Raw genomic sequence first — 19059 nt, forward strand, 5'->3', positions numbered from 1 at the left:
AGTACTGGGCTTCCTCTCAGTACTGGGCTTCCTCTCAGTTCCGGGCTGCCCCTCAGTTCCGGGCTGCCCCTCAGTTCCGGGCTGCCCCTCAGTTCCGAGCTGCCTCAGTCCCGAGCTTTGGTTACATACACTCCGGGGGGGGGGGGGGGGTTCTGTCACGCCTTGGTCTTAGTGTTTTGTGTTTTTGTTATATAATTGGTCAGGCCAGGGTGTGACAGGGGTTTACGTGTTGTATTTCGTATTGGGGTTTGTTGTATTTGGGATCGCGGCTGATTAGGGGTGTTGTATAGGCTTGGCTGCCTGAGGCGGTTCTCAATCAGCTGTCAGGTGATTCTCGTTGCCTCTGATTGGGAACCGTATTTAGGTAGCCTGAGTTTCGCTTTGTCTTTTGTGGGTGATTCTTCCTGTCTCTGTGTAGTGTTCACCAGATAGGCTGTATTAGGTTTCACGTTCCGTTTGTTGTTTTCGTATTTATTTAGTTATTTCATGTATCGCCGTTTTCTTTATTAAAGATCATGATTAACCACCACGCTGCATTTCGGTCCGACTCTCTCTCAACAAACGAAGAACGCCGTTACACACCATGAAAAAGCCAGACTACGGTTTGCAACTGCACATGGGGACAAAGATCATACTTTTTTGAGAAATGTCCTCTGGTCTGATGAAACAAAAATATAACTTTGAGGAAAAATGCTTGCAAGCCGAAGAACACCATCCCAACCGTGAAGCACGAGGGTGGCAGCATCATGTTGTGGGGGTGATTTGCTGCAGGATGGACTGGTGCACTTCAAAAAATAGATGGCATCATGAGGATAAAAATGATGTGGATATTTTGAAGCAACATCTCAAGACATCAGTCAAGAAACTTGGTCAAAAATGGGTCTTCCAAATGGACTATGACCCCAAACATACTTCCAAAGTTGTGGCAAAATGGCTTAAAGACAACAAAGTCAAGGTATAGGAGTGGCCATCATAGGAGTGGCCATCACAAAGCCCTGACCTCAATCCCATAGACAATTTGTGGGCAGAACTGAAAAAGCATGTGCGGGCAAGGAGGCCTGCAAACCTGACTCAGTTACACCAGCTGTGTCATGAGGAATGGGCCAAAATTCACCCAACTTATTGTGGGAAGCTTGTGGAAGCCTACCCAAACGTTTGACCCAAGTTAAACAATTTAAAGGTCAAAGCTACCAATTGAGTGTATGTAAACTTGTGATCCACTGGGAATGTGATGAAAGAAATAAAAGCTGAAGTAAATCATTCTCTCTTCTATTTTTCAGAAATTTCACATTCTTAAAATGAAGTGGTGATCCTAACTGACCTAAAACTATTTTTACTAGGAATAAATGTCAGGAGATGTGAAACCTGAGTAAAGGCAAACTTCTGACTTTAACTGTAGCTATCACACTCTCTCCAACTTGATCCTCCTTCATTTTTGAATTTATGAATTTATGAAGAGGGTGAGAACCCCAGTCTCCTAGGTTTTGTGCTGAAGTCAATGTACCCAGAGGAGGATAGAAGCTAGCTGTCCTCCAGCTACACCATGGTGCTACCCTACAGAGTGCTGTTCAGGATACTGTAGACCGTCACTGCAAAACAGTGTTTAAATTAATGTAAATATATTTAGTTTTTATTTAAAAATGATACTTTTTTTTTACCTCTCTGAACCACCCATACCGGATCCAGGATAATTGTCATCAGCAACGCTGAATAGCATAGCGCCACAGTCAAATAATATTACTAGAAAATATTCATATTCATGAAATCACAAGTGCAATATTGCAAAACACAGTTTAGCCTTTTGTTAATCCACCTGTCGTCTCAGATTTTGAAATTATGCTTTACAGCGAAAGCAATACAAGCGTTTGTGTAAATTTATCGATCGCTCGACAAAACAATAAGTACACTTAGCATCAGGTGACTTGGTCACGAAAATCAGAAAAGCAATCAAATTAATCGTTTACCTTTGATGATCTTCAGATGTTTTCAATCACGAGACTTCCAGTCAGACAACAAATATTCCTTTTGTTCCATAAAGATATTTTTTATATCCAAATACCTCCATTAGTTTGGTGCGTTATGCCCAGGAATCCACCGGAAATAGCGCAACAACGCAGACAAAAATTCCAAATTATATCCATAATATCCACAGAAACATGTCAAACGTTTTTTATAATCAATCCTCAGGGTGTTTTTCAAATATCTATTCGATAATATATCAACCGGGACAGTTGGCCTTTCACTAGGACCGGGTGTAACAATGGCCACCTTTCTCTTTTGCGCACAACTCACTCTGAGAGCCCCCACTTATCCACTTACACAATGTGGTCGTTCACGCTCATTCTTCAAAATAAAAGCCTGAAACTATGTCTGAAAACTGTTGACACCTTGAGGAAGCGATAGGAAAAGGAATCTGGTTGATATCTCTTTAAATGGATTAATGGTAGGCTATGGAACATGGAGTTTTCAAAATAGAGGCCACTCCCTGGTTTGATTTTTCTCAGGGTTTCGCCTGCAATATAAGTTCTGTTATACTCACAGACAATATTTTGACACTTTTTGATTTTTTTTTTGTGTTTTCTATCCTAATCTGTCAATTATATGCATATTCTAGCATCTGGTCCTGAGAAATAGTCCGTTTACTTTGGGAATGTTATTTTTCCAAACATAAAAATAGTGCCCCCTAGCTTCAAGAGGTTAAATCACAATTTTTATGAAATTCACTGGGGAGGATACCCCTCCCTTTCCTCCTCTGAGGAGCCTCCACTGGTCGACGTGTATTACAAATCCCCCCAATATCCAGCATCTTCACATGGCTATTGAAGAGGAGTGGGATAACATTCCACGGGTCACAATCATGATCAACTCTATATGAAAAGATGTCGCATTGCATGAAAATGGTGGTCACACCAGATACTGTCTGGTTTTCTGTGACCAGCAGATATATATCTGTTTTCCCAGTCATGTGAAATCCATGGATTAAAGCCACAAAAAAATTGAATCGACTGATTTCCATATATGAACTGTAACTCAGTAAAATCTTTGAAATTGTTGTGTTTATATTTTTGTACAGTGTAAATACTTTTTCTCTCATGTAAAATTAACATGATGGCTGAAAAAGACAGACTGAATGGTCGAGGAGCTAGTAAGCTGAGTGGGCGTGGAGAACACACCTTAACTGGTGTTTATTTGAAAACGCCTATTTAAAATAAAATTATAATAATATTTAACCTTCTCAGCTCAGGGATTCGATCCAGAAAACGTTCTGTTACTGGCCCAAATCTCTAAACACTAGGTTACCTGCCAATATAAAGCAACAGTGAGCAGAAAGACAATGAGAGAGAGAGATGATTATAACGGGAGTTGAAAGATAAAAGCTATATATTTCCCTGCAGTGGCCAGCAAATTGGTGCTTATTGCAATGTCCTGGCACTCCAAAAGTGCTGTAAGAGAAAAACTGTGTCCAAAATAACACCCTATCCCCTAGAGAGTGCACTATTTTTGACCAGAGTCCATAGGGAATAGGGTGCCGTTTGGGACACAGGGCCAAATGACGTATAAGGGGATTGAAAAGTGCAGGAATGTTTTCTAATTTACCACCAACAAGAAAAGTGACACCTACTGCAACAGATATAATAGAGCAGGTAATCAATGTTGATTTGAGGTTAGAACACATGGCATTTTGGAGAGCGGGGGAATGGTGGGATGGCACCCTATTCGCAATATAGAGCACTAATGTTTACCAGGGCCCTGGTCAAATTTAGTGCACGATATAATGAAAAGGTTGCCATTTGGGATGCAGATGAGGACGTATACAGAGACAGTACCGAGCCGGGTGTTGTTGACTTTGGGAGAGGTGGTGGTAGGTGATGAGTGCCATGCAGCCCGGCCCACGTCTCAGTGGGAGTTGTTACCTAATTACCATGCGGTCTAATCTGTGTTTAAAAAGTGACTGCCCCTAAAAAACAACTTCTCGTTTTAAAAACAGCCTGTGGCATCAATATGAGTCAAACATTTATTCTAGTGTTACATTTGACTAAACAATGTAAATAGGATTGTTTTTTGGTCACAAAGTCAGTCTCGTCCAAATCTTCGATTTACATAGACGATAGGAAAACGTATGAATTCGTAAGTATTCAGACCCCTTACTTTCTTCCACATTTTGTTGTCTCAGCCTTATTCTAAAATTGATAAAATTATTTTTGTTGCCTCATCAATCTACACATAATGACAAAGCGAAAACAGGTTTTTAGAAATGTTAGAATTTTTTTTGAAAATAGCAAACAGAAATACCTTATTTACATAAGTATTGAGACTCTTTGCTATGAGACTCGAAATTGAGCTCAGGTGCATCCTGTTTTCATTGATCATCCTTGAGATGTTTCTACAACTTGTTTGGAATCCACCTGTGGTAAATTCAATTGATTGGGCATGATTTGGAAAGGCACACACCTGTCTATATAAGGTCCCACAGTTGTCAGTGCATGTCAGAGCAAAAACCAAGCTCCGAGACAGGATTGTGTCAAGGCACAGATCTTGGGAAGGGTACCAAAAATGTCTGCAGCATTGAAGGTCCCCAACAACACAGTGCCTCCATCATTCTTAATTGGAAGAAGTTTGACCCAACAAGACTCAGCCTAGAGTTGGCCGCCCAGCCAAACTGAGCAATCGGGGAGAGGGGCCTTGGTCAGAGAGGTGACCAGAACCTGATGGTCATTCTGAGAGAGCTCCAGAGTTTCTCTGTGGAGATGGGAGAACCTTTTAGATGAGTATCTCTGCAGCACTCCATCAATGAGGTCTTTATGGTAGTGACCAGACTGAAGCCACTCCTCAGGTAAAGCCACATGAAATCTCGCTTGGAGTTTGCCAAAAGGCACCTAAATACTCTCCGACCATGAGAAACAAGATTCTCTGGTCTGGTGAAATAAAGATTGAACTCTTGAATGCCAAGTGTCACGTCTGGAGGAAACGTGGCACCATCCCTATAGTGAAGCACGGCAACTGCACCACCCACAACCGCAGGGCTCTCCAGAGGGCTGACTACCGGCCCTCCAGGACACCTATAGCACCCGATGTCACAGGAATGCCAAAAAGATCAAGAAGGACTAAACCAGCCAAGTCACTGCCTGATCACCCCACTACCATCCAGAAGGAGAGGTCAGTACAGGTGCATCAAAGCTGGGACCGAGAGACTGAAAAACAGCTTCTATTTCAAGACCAGACTGTTAAATATAAGAACTAACATTAGGCTGGTTATCAGTCAAGCAAGACCTGATGAGAAGTTGGATGACATGTCCCCTAGCCTACCACACAAAGGCACTATGGATTTATTTTCTCTGGTTGACACATACATGCTCAGGAAAGTGATATCACAATATAAGCCTTCTACCTGCCGTCTCAATCCTATCCCCAGCACCTTCTTCAACAGTTTTTAATTGCATATCTGAAGAAGTGCAAACTATTGTTAATCACTCACTGTTCACAGGCACTTTCCCCACTGCACTAAAAATTTATGGTGAAACCGCTTCTGACAAAAAGTAATCTAGATTCTTCAGCTCTTAGCAATTTTCAGCCAATCTCCATTCCTTCCATTCTTTTTTTAAATTCTGTATTTTGAAAAATTCTAATCTGGTTTTCGTGTTCAGCACAGAGACAGCCTTAGTTAAAGTGGTAAATGATCGTAGAACCAACATAGATGACAAACAGCTCTCTGTCCTTAGATTTAATTGCTGCATTCGACACTGTTGACCATGATGTCCTCCTGGACAGACTGGAGAGGTGGGTTGGCCTATTTATCTAGTTTAGGACCTAACTCTGACATAACTCTGAGAAAATACAAATCACATGTACCATTCCACAAAGTTTGATTTTGGGTCCAGGACTGTTCAGTTTATATATGTTACCCCTTGGCACCGTTATCTGAAAGCGCAACATTGATTTTCACACAGACGATACACAACTTTACATTTCTGTGTCACCAGAGGATTTTAGCTCCACTGCTAAATTATTACACTGTATTAGTGGTTTAAATACTTGGATAGCCCACGACTTCCTCCAGCTAAATCAAAACAATGCCGGGGTACTTATTGTTGGAGAGAAAGCACAGAGAGAATCTAGCCGCACATTTTAATTCATGGATCATCAAGATAACACCTAGGTTTGTTACCTGGTGTTTTATTTTAGATTCTGAACAAAGTTTTGAGTCACACATTAGGAATGTGACCAAAATAGCTTTTAACCACCTGAGGAACATGCCAAGGTGTGGCCGTGTCTCTCTCAGGCTGATACAGAGACTCATCAACGTGTATCATCAATGCTTTTATTATCAAGCAGGCTTGACTACTGTAATGCTCTCCTGCCTGGTCTACCAATGAAAGCCATTGGTCAACTGCGAAACATAGAGTGCTGCAGAACGGTCAGTGACCAAGATAAGACTGAGCACACATTACACCGTTTTAAGGTCTCCGCACTGGCTGCCTTTAAGTTTTAGAATTCATTTTAAGCTTCTTCTATAGGTTTTTAAATCAATCCACGATTATGCACCGCAATACATGTCAGAATTGCTTTTAAGTTGTGTACCCAGTAGGGTCCTCTGGCCAGTGTTCTAGTACTCAAGACCACATATTAAGTGTCTCGATCTTGTCTCGGTGTTGTGTACATTTGTACTCGTTCCCGACTGGTCTCAGACAGTGAGGACTGGTAATTGAGACCAGTGGAGTAAACTCCTCATTATCAGCTCCCATTCAGTCAGGGCATAAAACCACTTCCCCAGGCCAAGTATATACACTCCTTTCTTGAAACGTTAATATCTTAACAGCCTTATCTATTATAAGGCCATATAGGCCTTCAGTGTGTGACAGGTTTGTGATTCTGAAATGACAGCAACTGTAATACGAGCTCACTGAAATAGGAGAGTGCACTTTTTGTAAAACACAAAGAGCCAGTGGTGTAGTGGAGGGTATACTCAGGCACAACAGAGAAATCATGCACAAAGTAGCCTATAAAATCGCAAATCACGTGAAATATATTCACATTAGCGCCGCACACAGCCTAGTTTAAGCATAATATTATCTGCAGGCAGCAGGTGCGTGCAGCTCTCAACTGGTTTTGGGATAGTGCAGCTCACACAATAATGACGTCAGTACCCGGTAGGATAGGAAAGACTTTTCAATTGATGATATCTACCAGTAAATGCTAAGGCAACAATGTGTATGCAATGTGTATGCAAACCAGGTATTGAAAAAATGCAGTCCGAAGTGTTTGCATCAAGGGCGAGACATGGATGGGCCTGGGTAGACGAGTGTACAAAGCTGTCATCAATGCAAAGAGTGGCTACTTTGAAGAATCTAAAATCTAAAATATATTTTTATTTGTTTAACACTTTTTTTGGTTACTACATGATTCCATATTTGTTATTTCATAGTTTGATGTCACTATTATGTAGAAAATTGTCAAAATAAAGAAACCATTGAGGTGTGTTCAAACTTTTGACTGGTACCGTATTTTAAAATAGATCTTAAAACATATTTTTTGCTTTGTTTTTCATTAGTGTAATTTTTAGTTCAATTGTTTTGTTTGTTTTGTAGTCAATATTTTAGCATTGTTTTTTATTTAAATGTTTTCCTGTAAAGCACATTGCATTGTATTCCATGTCTGAAATGTGCTTCATGGATAAAGCTTGATTTGATTGCAGATTTGGATGTCTGTTTGACAACCACACATTTCCTAATTTGTAAAGCTCCAAACTGTTACAACAGAACTCAGGAAGCCAATTCTTCTGCCTGTAGCGTGAAAACAAAATTATCTCCTATCCTGAATCTCTTCATGGAGGTTGTGAAGGTGGTTAAGCAGATCTCAGTTTGACAGCAGGGGAAAAGAAAAAGAACACACAAAACAGGTCATAATTATTAGATGATGTAGAGGTGTTTTCTGTCAAGCTTTCGCTTGATTGTGTAATGAAACCAAAACTGTCATCATCTGCAGGTTAGCTCCATCAAATATGCACTCTGGGGACCAGAAAATATCATTCATTCTGTTGCCAAAAATGGTCTCAAATTAGTGTGAAATGTATATGAATATTCATTTAAAAAAAAACTTGTGTTCTGTTCAAGATATAATTTCAGTTAGGGCTCAACTGTGGGATTTGGTTTGCATCCAATTTTGTATATTGGGACATACAAATGCAAATTAGTTTGGCAACAAATTGATAAACGTTTTCAAATAAACATTAAGCTCATTTGGTAGACATGGAATTTCACAATGTCATTACAATGTCTCTCAAAATTCTCCTTCCCTTCCCCGTTTTGTTATGCCACCCACCCTCATTCAATTTAGGAGAGGTGTAAAGTCAAGAGTTCTATTATTTGTGGTTCCTTCCTCTCAGTCCCTGGCCCTGTTTGTTGCAGTGATATGTGTTTGACCCTCTCGCTCCTCTGCTATCTTGTGGTTGAAATCAGCAGAAAGCTGATGCTGTGAAACGAATGCAGTGGGTTTGCACTCAGCAGGTGGCCAAAGCATTAGCCATAGACAGCAGGCAAGGGCTCCCTCAATCTCTCACGACAGAGCTCTCACGACAGAGCTCTCGCTCTGTCTCTTTGTTTCTCTTTCTTTACTCTCTCTCTCTCTTTCTGTTGTAATTAACCATTCACCTCATCACTTATCACATATGGATAAACAACCGTGTTTGAACACTTCTTTAAATTGAACCTTTATTTAACTAGGCAGGTCAGTTAAGAACAAATTCTTATTGACAACGACAGCCTACACCGGCCAAACTCAGATAACGCTGGGCCAATTGTGCACCACCAAATCACGGCCAGTTGTGATACAGTCTGGATTTGAACCAAGTTGTCTATAGTGATGCCTCTAGCACTGACATGCAGTTTCTTAGACCACTGCACCACTTGGACGCCCCAATCATATGTACTATATGTGTATATACCTTCTGAGCTGATTTTTCCACCATATCAGTTGGATCGTGGGATATGGTGCCTTTCACTGACTATGCCAGCTGCTGCTTATTTAATGACTGTCTGACATCACTGTTTTACCACCTATCAACATGATTACCACACAATTAGCACACTGATTAAAGAGCTACACAGGAGGTGCCAGCCTGAAAGCACTGATAATAGAATGGGCTTACTTGGTCTGGCATAGGGATACAGGTTTCTCACACAAGTCTAGCATAGGGATACAGGCAGTGCTGGGAAAAAGTAATTGAGTAATAGTAAAGACACATTAATTTAATAGAAAATCACTCAAGTAAAAGTCACCCAGTAAAATACTACTTGGGTAAAAGTCTAAAAGTACAGTGGTGGGAAAAGCAATCAATTGTCATACTTTAGTAAAAGTAAATGGTATACATCAAATTCCTTATATTAAACAAACCAGATGGCATGATATCTTTTTTTTGGAATTTAGGAAGAGACGGGCACACTCAACACATTTACAAACACAGTATTTGTGTATAGTGAATCCACCAGATCAGAGGCAGTAAGGATGGCAACGTGTTATGTTGATACATTATATATACTGAAATATTTGAACAAATCCCTTCAAATTACTGGATTCGGTTATTTCAGCAAAAAATCGAGGACACGGTCATGCAATCCCCATATACAAACATTGGCAGTAGAATGGACCTGCTTACCTTTCAACATGGCATCATCATAGGAAGCCACCTTTCCAGCAAGTCAATTTGTCAAATTTCTGCTTTGCTAGAGCTGCCCCAGTAAACTCTAAGTGTTGTTATTGTGAAGTGGAAACTTCTGAGCAACAGCAGCTCGACCGCAAAGTGGTAGGCCACACAAGCTTACAGAAATTAAGGTCTAGGGATATTTTTTATGGTTCGGGATGGACCCCTTAGTTCCAGTGAAGGGAAATCTTAATGCTACAGCATACAATGACATTCTAGACGATTCTGTGCGTTTAACTTTGTGGCAACAGTTTGGGGAAGGCCCTTTCCTGCTTCAGCATGACAATGCCCCGTGCACAAAGCGAGGTCCATACAGAAATGGTTTGTCGAGATTGGTGTTGAAGAATTTGACTGGCTTGCACAGAGCCCTGACCTCCCTCAACCCCATCGAACACTTTTGGGATGAGTTGGAATGCCGACTGCGAGCCAGGCCTAAACACCCAACATCAAAACCCGACCTCACTAATGCTCTTGTGGCTGAATGGATGCAAGTCCCCGTAGCAATGTTCCAACATCTAGTGAAAAGCCTTCCCGAAAGATTGGAGGCTGTTGTAGCAGGAAAGGTGGGACCAACTCCATATTAATGCCCATGATTTTGGAATGAGATGTTTGATGAGCAGGTGTCCACATACTTTGGTCATGTAGTGTAGGTGCGTGAATTGGACCATAATTCTGTCCTTCCTGAGCATTCAACGAGTACTTTTTGGCGCCAGGGAAAGTGTATTTGAGTAAAAAGTATATATTTTCTTTAGGAATGTAGTGGAGTAAAAGTAAAAGCTATCAAAATATAAATGTACAGATACCCCAAAGCTACTTTAGTAATACTTTAAAGTGTTTTTACTTAAGTACTTCACACCACTGGATACAGGTAGCTTACACAAATCTAGCATAGTGATACAGGTTGCCAGAATATACCAACCTTACCTTTACGTTTGCTTACACTGATCTGCACTGGGGTCGGAACACAATCATGGTAACATTAAGATGCCGTTGAGCCAGCGCGAGATATGGGTCAGAAAACGTACCTCGATGCAGGGATATAGTACTGTGAGTTCAATCCCAGTGCTATAGGCACTCATTAAAAATGTTTCCGTTTGAACCCTATCCCAAACCTTAACCCTTACCTTTAACTTCACCCATACATGTTTTTTCCTCAGGCAACTGTATTAGGGTAAAACTAGGTCCTCAAATAAGGCCTTATGAAATACTTATGGTATTTAAAAAAAAAAAAGTGTTGTCTTTTATTTCATCTTTATTTAACCAGGTAGGCTAGTTGAGAACAAGTTCTCATTTGCAACTGTGACCTGGCCAAGATAAAGCAAAGCAGTGTGACACAGACAACACAGAGTTACACATGGAGAAAACAATAAACAAGCCAATGACACAGTAGAAAAAAGAAAGTCTATATACAGTGTGTGCAAAAGGCATGAGGAGGTATGCAATAAATAGGCAATAGGAGCGAATAATTACAATTTAGCAGATTAACACTGGAGTGATAAATGAGCAGATGATGATGTGCAAGTAGAGATACTGGTGTGCAAAAGAGCAGAAAAGTAAATAAAATAAAAACAGTATGGGGATGAGGTAGGTAGATTGGGTGGGCTATTTACAGATGGACTATGTACATCTGCAGCGATCGGTTAGCTGCTCAGACAGTTGATGTTTAAAGTTGGTGAGGGAAATAAGTCTCCAACTTCAGCAATTTTGTGTTAATTACATACATACTTTATTATAACATTTTCACTTATGTCACTTTGTGATGTCCACATGACTAATAAAGGATGGAAGCAACGTGCATGTCTCTGTCTCTAACAAATGAAATCATGAGTGGTAATACTACAATTTACTCGATATGCTAGGCACTCTGGGAAATATTTGAATAAGGCTTTACATTAAGCAGTGTGTTAATTTAACACTGTTCCGGTCTCTATAAGAGTCTACAGACTCAACACTTTCAGTGTTCATTTGTTTGTCTTTTTACACTGGAGAATTTTCTGTGGTACTCAAATAGACCATAACCATATCCGGGAATAAGCAGTTAATTATTATTTCAACAAAACGTGTTTTCTTTTTAAATATGCACTTTTGCTGACTTGAATATAATCAAGTGCAAAATTACAGGGGAAGAAAAAGAATACGGGCATTATAAATAGTCATATTCTTTGCACTTAAATTTTGCCTTGAATATGCAATTTAGTTTTCAGAAGAAACCCATTTACTAGAACAGTTTTCCGCTTTCATTTTCCATTGCCTACCGAAACACACTCTCCAAATGTCATGCATTTGAGTAGCTTAATATCTGTCGTTATCACCGCAAATGTATTTCTTGCTGCCCTGGTTATAATTCAGATTGCCAAGGCACCAACTAATCCTTTCATACAATGGCCCAGCACTGAAAAATAAATAATAATTATCAACAAAACACCAACTCATCTCAGTCTCTACAGCAGGGGTAGGCAACCGTGGTCCTGGAGTGCAGCAGGCACTTCATGTTTTTAACTGACCTAGAAGGCATTCACTGAACTGATCAAATAGGTGTGGTGCCTAATTGGAACAAAATCCTGCGGCACTCCAGGAACAGGGTTGCCTACCCCTGCACTACAGTTATAGCCCCATATTGGCTTTATAGATGGATCCTAACTCATTGGGCACTATTACTTAGAAAATGCCATGCCTGCATCCCAAATGGCACCCTATTCCCTATATAGTATACTACTTTTACCAGGTTCCATATAGGTTTGGTCAATAGTAGTGCACTAAAGTTCTATTTGGGATGCAAACCATTTCTGTGACCTCACCGGCACAGACAACCTTTGAATAATTGAACAAGTCACCTAGGGTTGTGGTAGTCATGAAAGTTGTCAAGCAAATAACTGCAGGTCTCCCGATAATTGACCGGTAATTAACATAAACATTTTTAGCATCACCTGGCATCCACCCATAGCCTACAAGCCACTGATGTAGAACTTTTGGAACATCATTTTTAAAAGTTGAATAAATCTATTTAACGTAGCCTACACTATCACAATAAGTGATAGTGATTTATTTTAGACAGGTCTAAAGAAACATGACATGAAGAAAATGTAGTCTATTTCAGAAGAACAGAATAGAATACTCTGAGTTGTCCTTATGTTAGGCCCTGATATGGTTGTGGGCTTCACTAGTTCATTTAGCAAACAACATTTGCTTAGAGTTCTGTGGAATTATTTTAGTATTATTTTATAGTATGTAGAATACAATTGAACATAGCTGAATAAAATCGAAAGTATATTTTCTCTGAAAGATTCCCAAGGAAATATAAAGTTTTGAGTAAATAACAAAGAAACAGGTCCTCCTATATGCTTAATTTAGAGTTATTTATGCAACGTTAGTTGTCATACAAACGTGTGCCATTGTGCTGAATATAATAATTATAATTCCAGGGTGCTGTTCTCCGAAGCACCTCTCACTTACATGGCTCTCTATGATATCTCAATTCTTATTGGCCAATGTCCCTTGTGAGACTGTAATGCCCCCCCCAAAAAAAAATCCAGGCCTTTTGTGGCCAAAATGGCCGTTATGCCATTGGGCTGAATATAAGAATTATAATTCCCTTCTCCCGGCTGGCGTGCACCGAAGCATCTCTCACTTACATGGTGCTCTATGTCTCAATTCTTATTAGCCAATGCCCGTCACATGATCTGGTCCTTCTCACAGCTAAGAATTAATCTACAAGTGAAGACCAACATGTCGGGGATGCAACTGCTTGCGTCCCTCATCAAATTTCCAGGTGCATATTGAAGATGTTAGAACTGTCCACATTTAGCCTACTTTTTTGTCAGCCATTAAAATGAGTAGGCCTAATGAAAAGCAAAAGCACTGGCCTATGTCAATCTACTATCCCCCACAGTACAAAAGTTGACCTATTCAACTTATCCTTCTGTGCAAGAAATACATTTTCCAAACATACACTGGGACAGTTGTGGGATGCGATAGACCCCAAATTAATACAACCTCTCGAATCAAAAAAAACTTTAAAAGGCTGATGCAACAGATCAGAACAGTTACCTTAAAATGTTAACGAACTATTAGGCTATTTCTTCACATAAGCACAGCAATGCGCACATGGCAGTAGGCTATAAGTGTGAATGTTCCAAAATTCAACCAATTAGCGGTTGTAAAGCAGATTAATTAATGTCCTTAATTTCAAGAAGCTACAGTATTTGGCTTTTGGCTAGGCTATATGAGGTGTGCAACTATGATTTGAAAAATGTCTTGCCTTACAGCACACACTGAGCATCATTCACAAGTGATAATACATCGTTCACAAGTGATAGGCTAATATTGTCACTCATCAGACTATTCTTAATGTAATGTTGTCTTTACATATACTAAATAATATGAGTGAAATTAGTTTTGATTTACAATAGACCATTATCATGCACCTGTCACTGAACATGGGCATGGGAAAAATAAATATACATACATGTCATCTATACACTTAAATAACCAATAAGGTCACGGTAAGAGTCCTAAACTCACCAGAAATGTGTTTCGTGTTCTCCGAACTAAATGTAAGGATAGTGGCATCTGATAGTGGCATCTTTTCTGTATTCAAAGACATCTATTTAAAATGCTTTCCCTCTGTGTCAAGTATTATTATTGCCAGCTCCTACACATTTTTAGGAGATTAAATAAGTTAAAACTAAAAAAATGTAATACATCCTTCTCTCTCTCTTTTTCTCTTCCAGGAAACACAAAATGGTCGCCATAATCAACTCCAGTTTCTGGTAAAACTAAACAAAAGCCATAATCCATCCGTGTGTTTCTCCAGACCCTCCCTGGCTGCTCCATAATGTAAATGAAGCTTGCCTTGATTCTACTCAACAGACGGCTAGGCCATGAGCCTTAGAGGATCTACTGTAACCCGGACAGGGTCTTCCCCAGTTTGGATTTAGTGCCACCCTCGTCCTTCTGTTGAGACTGCAAGCCACGTGAGGCTGCAGGCGTGGCCGGTGGTGGTGGCGACGGCGGTGGTGGGAGAACTTTCAAACGTAGCACAAAAAACACTGGGATATATTTACAAACATACTGAGGAAACACCATGAGGATATCCACGATCTTCTGTCTCTGTCCCGTACTGGTCTGCCTCTGCTTTCTCCAGAGGTGCTATGGGGTTAGCCATCATGTCCCAACATCCAAAGTGCCCATCACAAAGAACCAGACCAAACTGGCCAATGGCGAGACGGAAGTGCACCACAGACCTAAACGTGGCTGGATCTGGAACCAATTCTTTGTTTTAGAAGAACACATTGGACCAGATGCTCAATATGTGGGAAAGGTATTGTTTTATCTTACTTCACAGTACTTCATGGCTTGAATTTAGATGCTTGTAAACAACCACTTTTTCATTACAAGGATATTTGACTCCTTGGCTCTGACTTGTGTCCCAAATGGCACCCTATGCCCTACATAATGCATTACCTTTGACCAGAGCCCCGAGCCATGGTCAAAAGTAGTGCACCACTTATGGAAAAGGGAGCCCTTTTTGACAAATACTCTGTTTTTCTGCTCGGCAGTCTTGTGTGTTGGAAATGCATTGTGGCAGGTACAGCTTTGATTATTAATGTGACTTGCCTTGTTGGTATTCCAGGTGCTTTTATTCTGTCTAATGATGTAGAAGCCGAGGCTATGTTCCAAATTGCACCCTACTCCATACATAGCACAATCATTTTAACCAGGGCCAATAGGGCTCTGGTCAAAAGTGGTGCACTGTGTAGGGAATAGAGTGACTTTTGGGATGCACAACAAATCTCACTTGGGTATATTTTGTAGAGAAAAGAGGTCTACGCTGTCCAAGTTCTTCTCATGATAATGTCTTATGTTTTATGCAGGATTAATCAACAAGCTCCCCTTAGATCATCTTAGTCTGTCACTTTCGGCTATCTGTTAAGGGATGTGACATTCAATTGTGAAAATAGCTTGTTCTTTGTTTTAATTAAGCATAGTACAAAATCAAACCAATCCTTACCAAAAAAAACACATGATTTCACATGTGAAATGTCCACGTTGTGCACAAAATGTGAAACCATGTGGTTTTAGTTCACTTCACATGTGATGTCACAAGAAATTTCACAGGTGATGCCCTGCAAACAAAACTTTGTCATAAGAATGTCACGCAGTCACAGTGTTTTCAACTTACATATTTGACACACTTGATTACATATTAATTTACGCAGTAATTATTATTCGATATGCCCTCACCTGGGATTTTAACTCACAAACTCTTGGTTGATGGTATTCCGATCTTCCTGCTACACCACCATGTCTATGCCAATAATAGATTTTCACTTTTATTCCTACACTTTGGACTTCAATGTACAATAAATCTCAGCTTCGTTAAAAATACACTCAAGAAAAACATTATATTTATCATAGTGATTCAAGAGTGACATTAAAACAGAATAATATGCCCCACCAACATTAGACAACTATACAGAAAACATTGAAATTGCTGAAATAAGTTTTTTTTATTTTTTTATTTCACCTTTATTTAACCAGGTAGGCGAGTTGAGAACAAGTTCTCATTTAAAACTGCGACCTGGCCAAGATAAAGCATAGCAGTGTGAACAGACAACAGAGTTACACATGGAGAAAACAATTAACAAGTCAATAACACAGTAGAAAAAAAAGAGACTCTATATACATTGTGTGCAAAAGGCATGAGGAGGTAGGCGAATAATTACAATTTTGCAGATTAACACTGGAGTGATAAATGATCAGATGGTCATGTACAGGTAGAGATACTGGTGTGCAAAAGAGCAGAAAAGTAAATAAATATAAACAGTATGGGGATGAGGTAGGTCAAATTGGGTGGGCTATTTACCGATAGACTATGTACAGCTGCAGCGATCGGTTAGCTGCTCAGATAGCAGATGTTTGAAGTTGGTGAGGGAGATAAAAGTCGCCAACTTTTTTTGCAATTCGTTCCAGTCACAGGCAGCAGAGAACTGGAACGAAAGGCGGCCAAATGAGGTGTTGGCTTTAGGGATGATCAGTGAGATACACCTGCTGGAGCGCGTGCTACGGGTGGGTGTTGCCATCGTGACCAGTGAACTGAGATAAGGCGGAGCTTTACCTAGCATGGACTTACAGATGACCTGGAGCCAGTGGGTCTGGCGACGAATATGTAGCGAGGGCCAGCCGACTAGAGCATACAGGTCGCAGTGGTGGGTGGTATAAGGTGCTTTAGTAACAAAACGGATGGCACTGTGATAAACTGCATCCAGTTTGCTGAGTAGAGTATTGGAAGCTATTTTGTAGATGACATCGCTGAAGTCGAGGATCGGTAGGATAGTCAGTTTTACTAGGGTAAGTTTGGCGCCGTGAGTGAAGGAGGCTTTGTTGCGGAATAGAAAGCCGACTCTAGATTTGATTTTAGATTGGAGATGTTTGATATGAGTCTGGAAGGAGAGTTTGCAGTCTAGCCAGACACCTAGGTACTTATAGATGTCCACATATTCTAAGTCGGAACCATCCAGGGTGGTGATGCTAGTCGGGCGTGCCTGTGCAGGTAGCGAATGGTTGAAAAGCATGCATTTGGTTTTACTAGCGTTTAAGAGCAGTTAGAGGCCACGGAAGGAGTGTTGTATGGCATTGAAGCTCGTTTGGAGGTTAGATAGCACAGTGTCCAAGAAATGAAATCAATGAGAGAATAATCGGATAAAATTATAACTAAATTGTCACGTTATCACATTAACCTCACATAAGATCATGAGAAATTCCTGTTTCTTTCCCAAGGTATGTACCACAGGTGACCCATAATTGGCCGGGCTGGTCTCATAAACTAGACGTAACACAGTAAATGAAAATCCAGGACACTCAAATTAGTATAATTTCTTACATTTGGTATGGTTACATAAGGTTACTTATGGCAAAAAAACTAGAGGGTGGTTGGTCGGGGTGGAAGGGTAGACATATCATGCTAACATCTAGCAATCCAAATGTTCTCATTGGGGACAACTTTAGCATTTTAGCTAATTAGAAATTTGCAACAACTTACTACTTTTGAGCTACTTTGCAAGTACTTAGCATATTAGCTTACCCTTCCCCTAACCTTAACCTAAAGTCCTAGTCTAGCTAACGTTAGCAACCGAGCCACCTACCCAACGGAAGCTGTTCAGGTGCCTTTTGGTCCCAGGCTTGGTGCTCCGGTACCGCTAGCCATGTGGTAGCAGAGAGAACAGTCTATGACTTGGGTGGCTGGAGTCTTTTTTGGTGTGTTCCTTTGACACCGCATGGTATAGAGTTCCTGGATGAAATGGAGTTTGGCCCTAGTGATGTACTGTGCTGTACGCACTACCCTCTGTAGTGCCTTGTGGTCAGATGCCGAGCAGTTGCCACACCAAGCAGTGATACAGCCAGTCAAGATTCTCTCAATGGTGCATCTGTATAACCTTTTGAGGATCTGAGGGCCCATGCCAAATCTTTTCAGCCTCCTAAGGAGGAAGAGGCATTGTCATGCACTTTGGACCATGATAGGTTCTTAGTTATGGACACTGAGAAACTTGAAGCTCTCAACCCGCTCCACTATAGCCCCGTCGATGTGAATGGGGGTGCATTCGATAATCTCCTTTGTCTTTCCAACATTGAGTGAGAAGTTGTTGTCCTAACACCACACTGCCAGGTCTCTGACCTCCTCCCAATTTTTTTTTTTTTCTTTTTTTTTTTTAACCTTTATTTAACCAGGCAAGTCAGTTAAGAACAAATTCTTATTTTCAATGACGGCCTGGGAACAGTGGGTTAACTGCCTGTTCAGGGGCAGAACGACAGATTTGTACCTTGTCAGCTCGGGGGTTTGAACTCACAACCTTCCGGTTACTAGCCCAACGCTCTAACCACTAGGCTACGCTGCCGCTGCCGCCCCAATAGTCTCATCATCGTCGGTGATCAGGCTATCACAGTCATGTTGTCGCCAAACTTAATGATTTTGTTAGAGTTGTGCGCGGGCATGCAGCCGTGGGTGAAAAGGGAGTACAGGAGGGGACTGAGCACTCACCCATGAGGAGCACTCACCCCTGAGCCCCCCCGTTGAGGGTCAGCATGCGGGATGTGTTGTTGACTACCCTCACCACCTGGAGGCAGCTTGTCATGAAGGCCAGAATCGAGTTGCAGAGGGAGGTGATCAGTCCCAGGGTCCTTAGTGATGAGCGGGCATTGAACGCTGATCTGTAGTCAATGAACAGCATTCTCACATAGGTGTTCCTTTTGTCCAGGTGGGAAAGGGCAGTGTGAAGTGCAATAGAGATTGCTTCATCTGTGGATCTGTCGGGGAGGTATGTAAATTGGAGTGGATCCAGGGATTCTGGTATGATGGTGTTGAT

The 19059-nt window shown here is 40.9% G+C and overlaps 1 protein-coding gene across 2 annotated transcripts in view; it reads left to right on the top strand.

The window, feature by feature from the left end:
- LOC109909554 (cadherin-18) overlaps positions 1-19059 on the top strand; it is a 363038-nt gene that overhangs the window by 170176 nt on the left and 173803 nt on the right. For both annotated transcript variants that reach the window (XM_031796728.1, XM_020508571.2), the window contains one exon: positions 14428-15017. In XM_031796728.1, the coding sequence (XP_031652588.1) occupies positions 14781-15017 (237 nt within the window). In that variant the 5' untranslated portion in view covers positions 14428-14780. The remainder of the gene's footprint in view (positions 1-14427; positions 15018-19059) is intronic.

The sequence above is a fragment of the Oncorhynchus kisutch genome, linkage group LG18 (assembly GCF_002021735.2).
Source record: "Oncorhynchus kisutch isolate 150728-3 linkage group LG18, Okis_V2, whole genome shotgun sequence".
NCBI classification, from domain to species: Eukaryota; Metazoa; Chordata; class Actinopteri; order Salmoniformes; family Salmonidae; genus Oncorhynchus; species Oncorhynchus kisutch.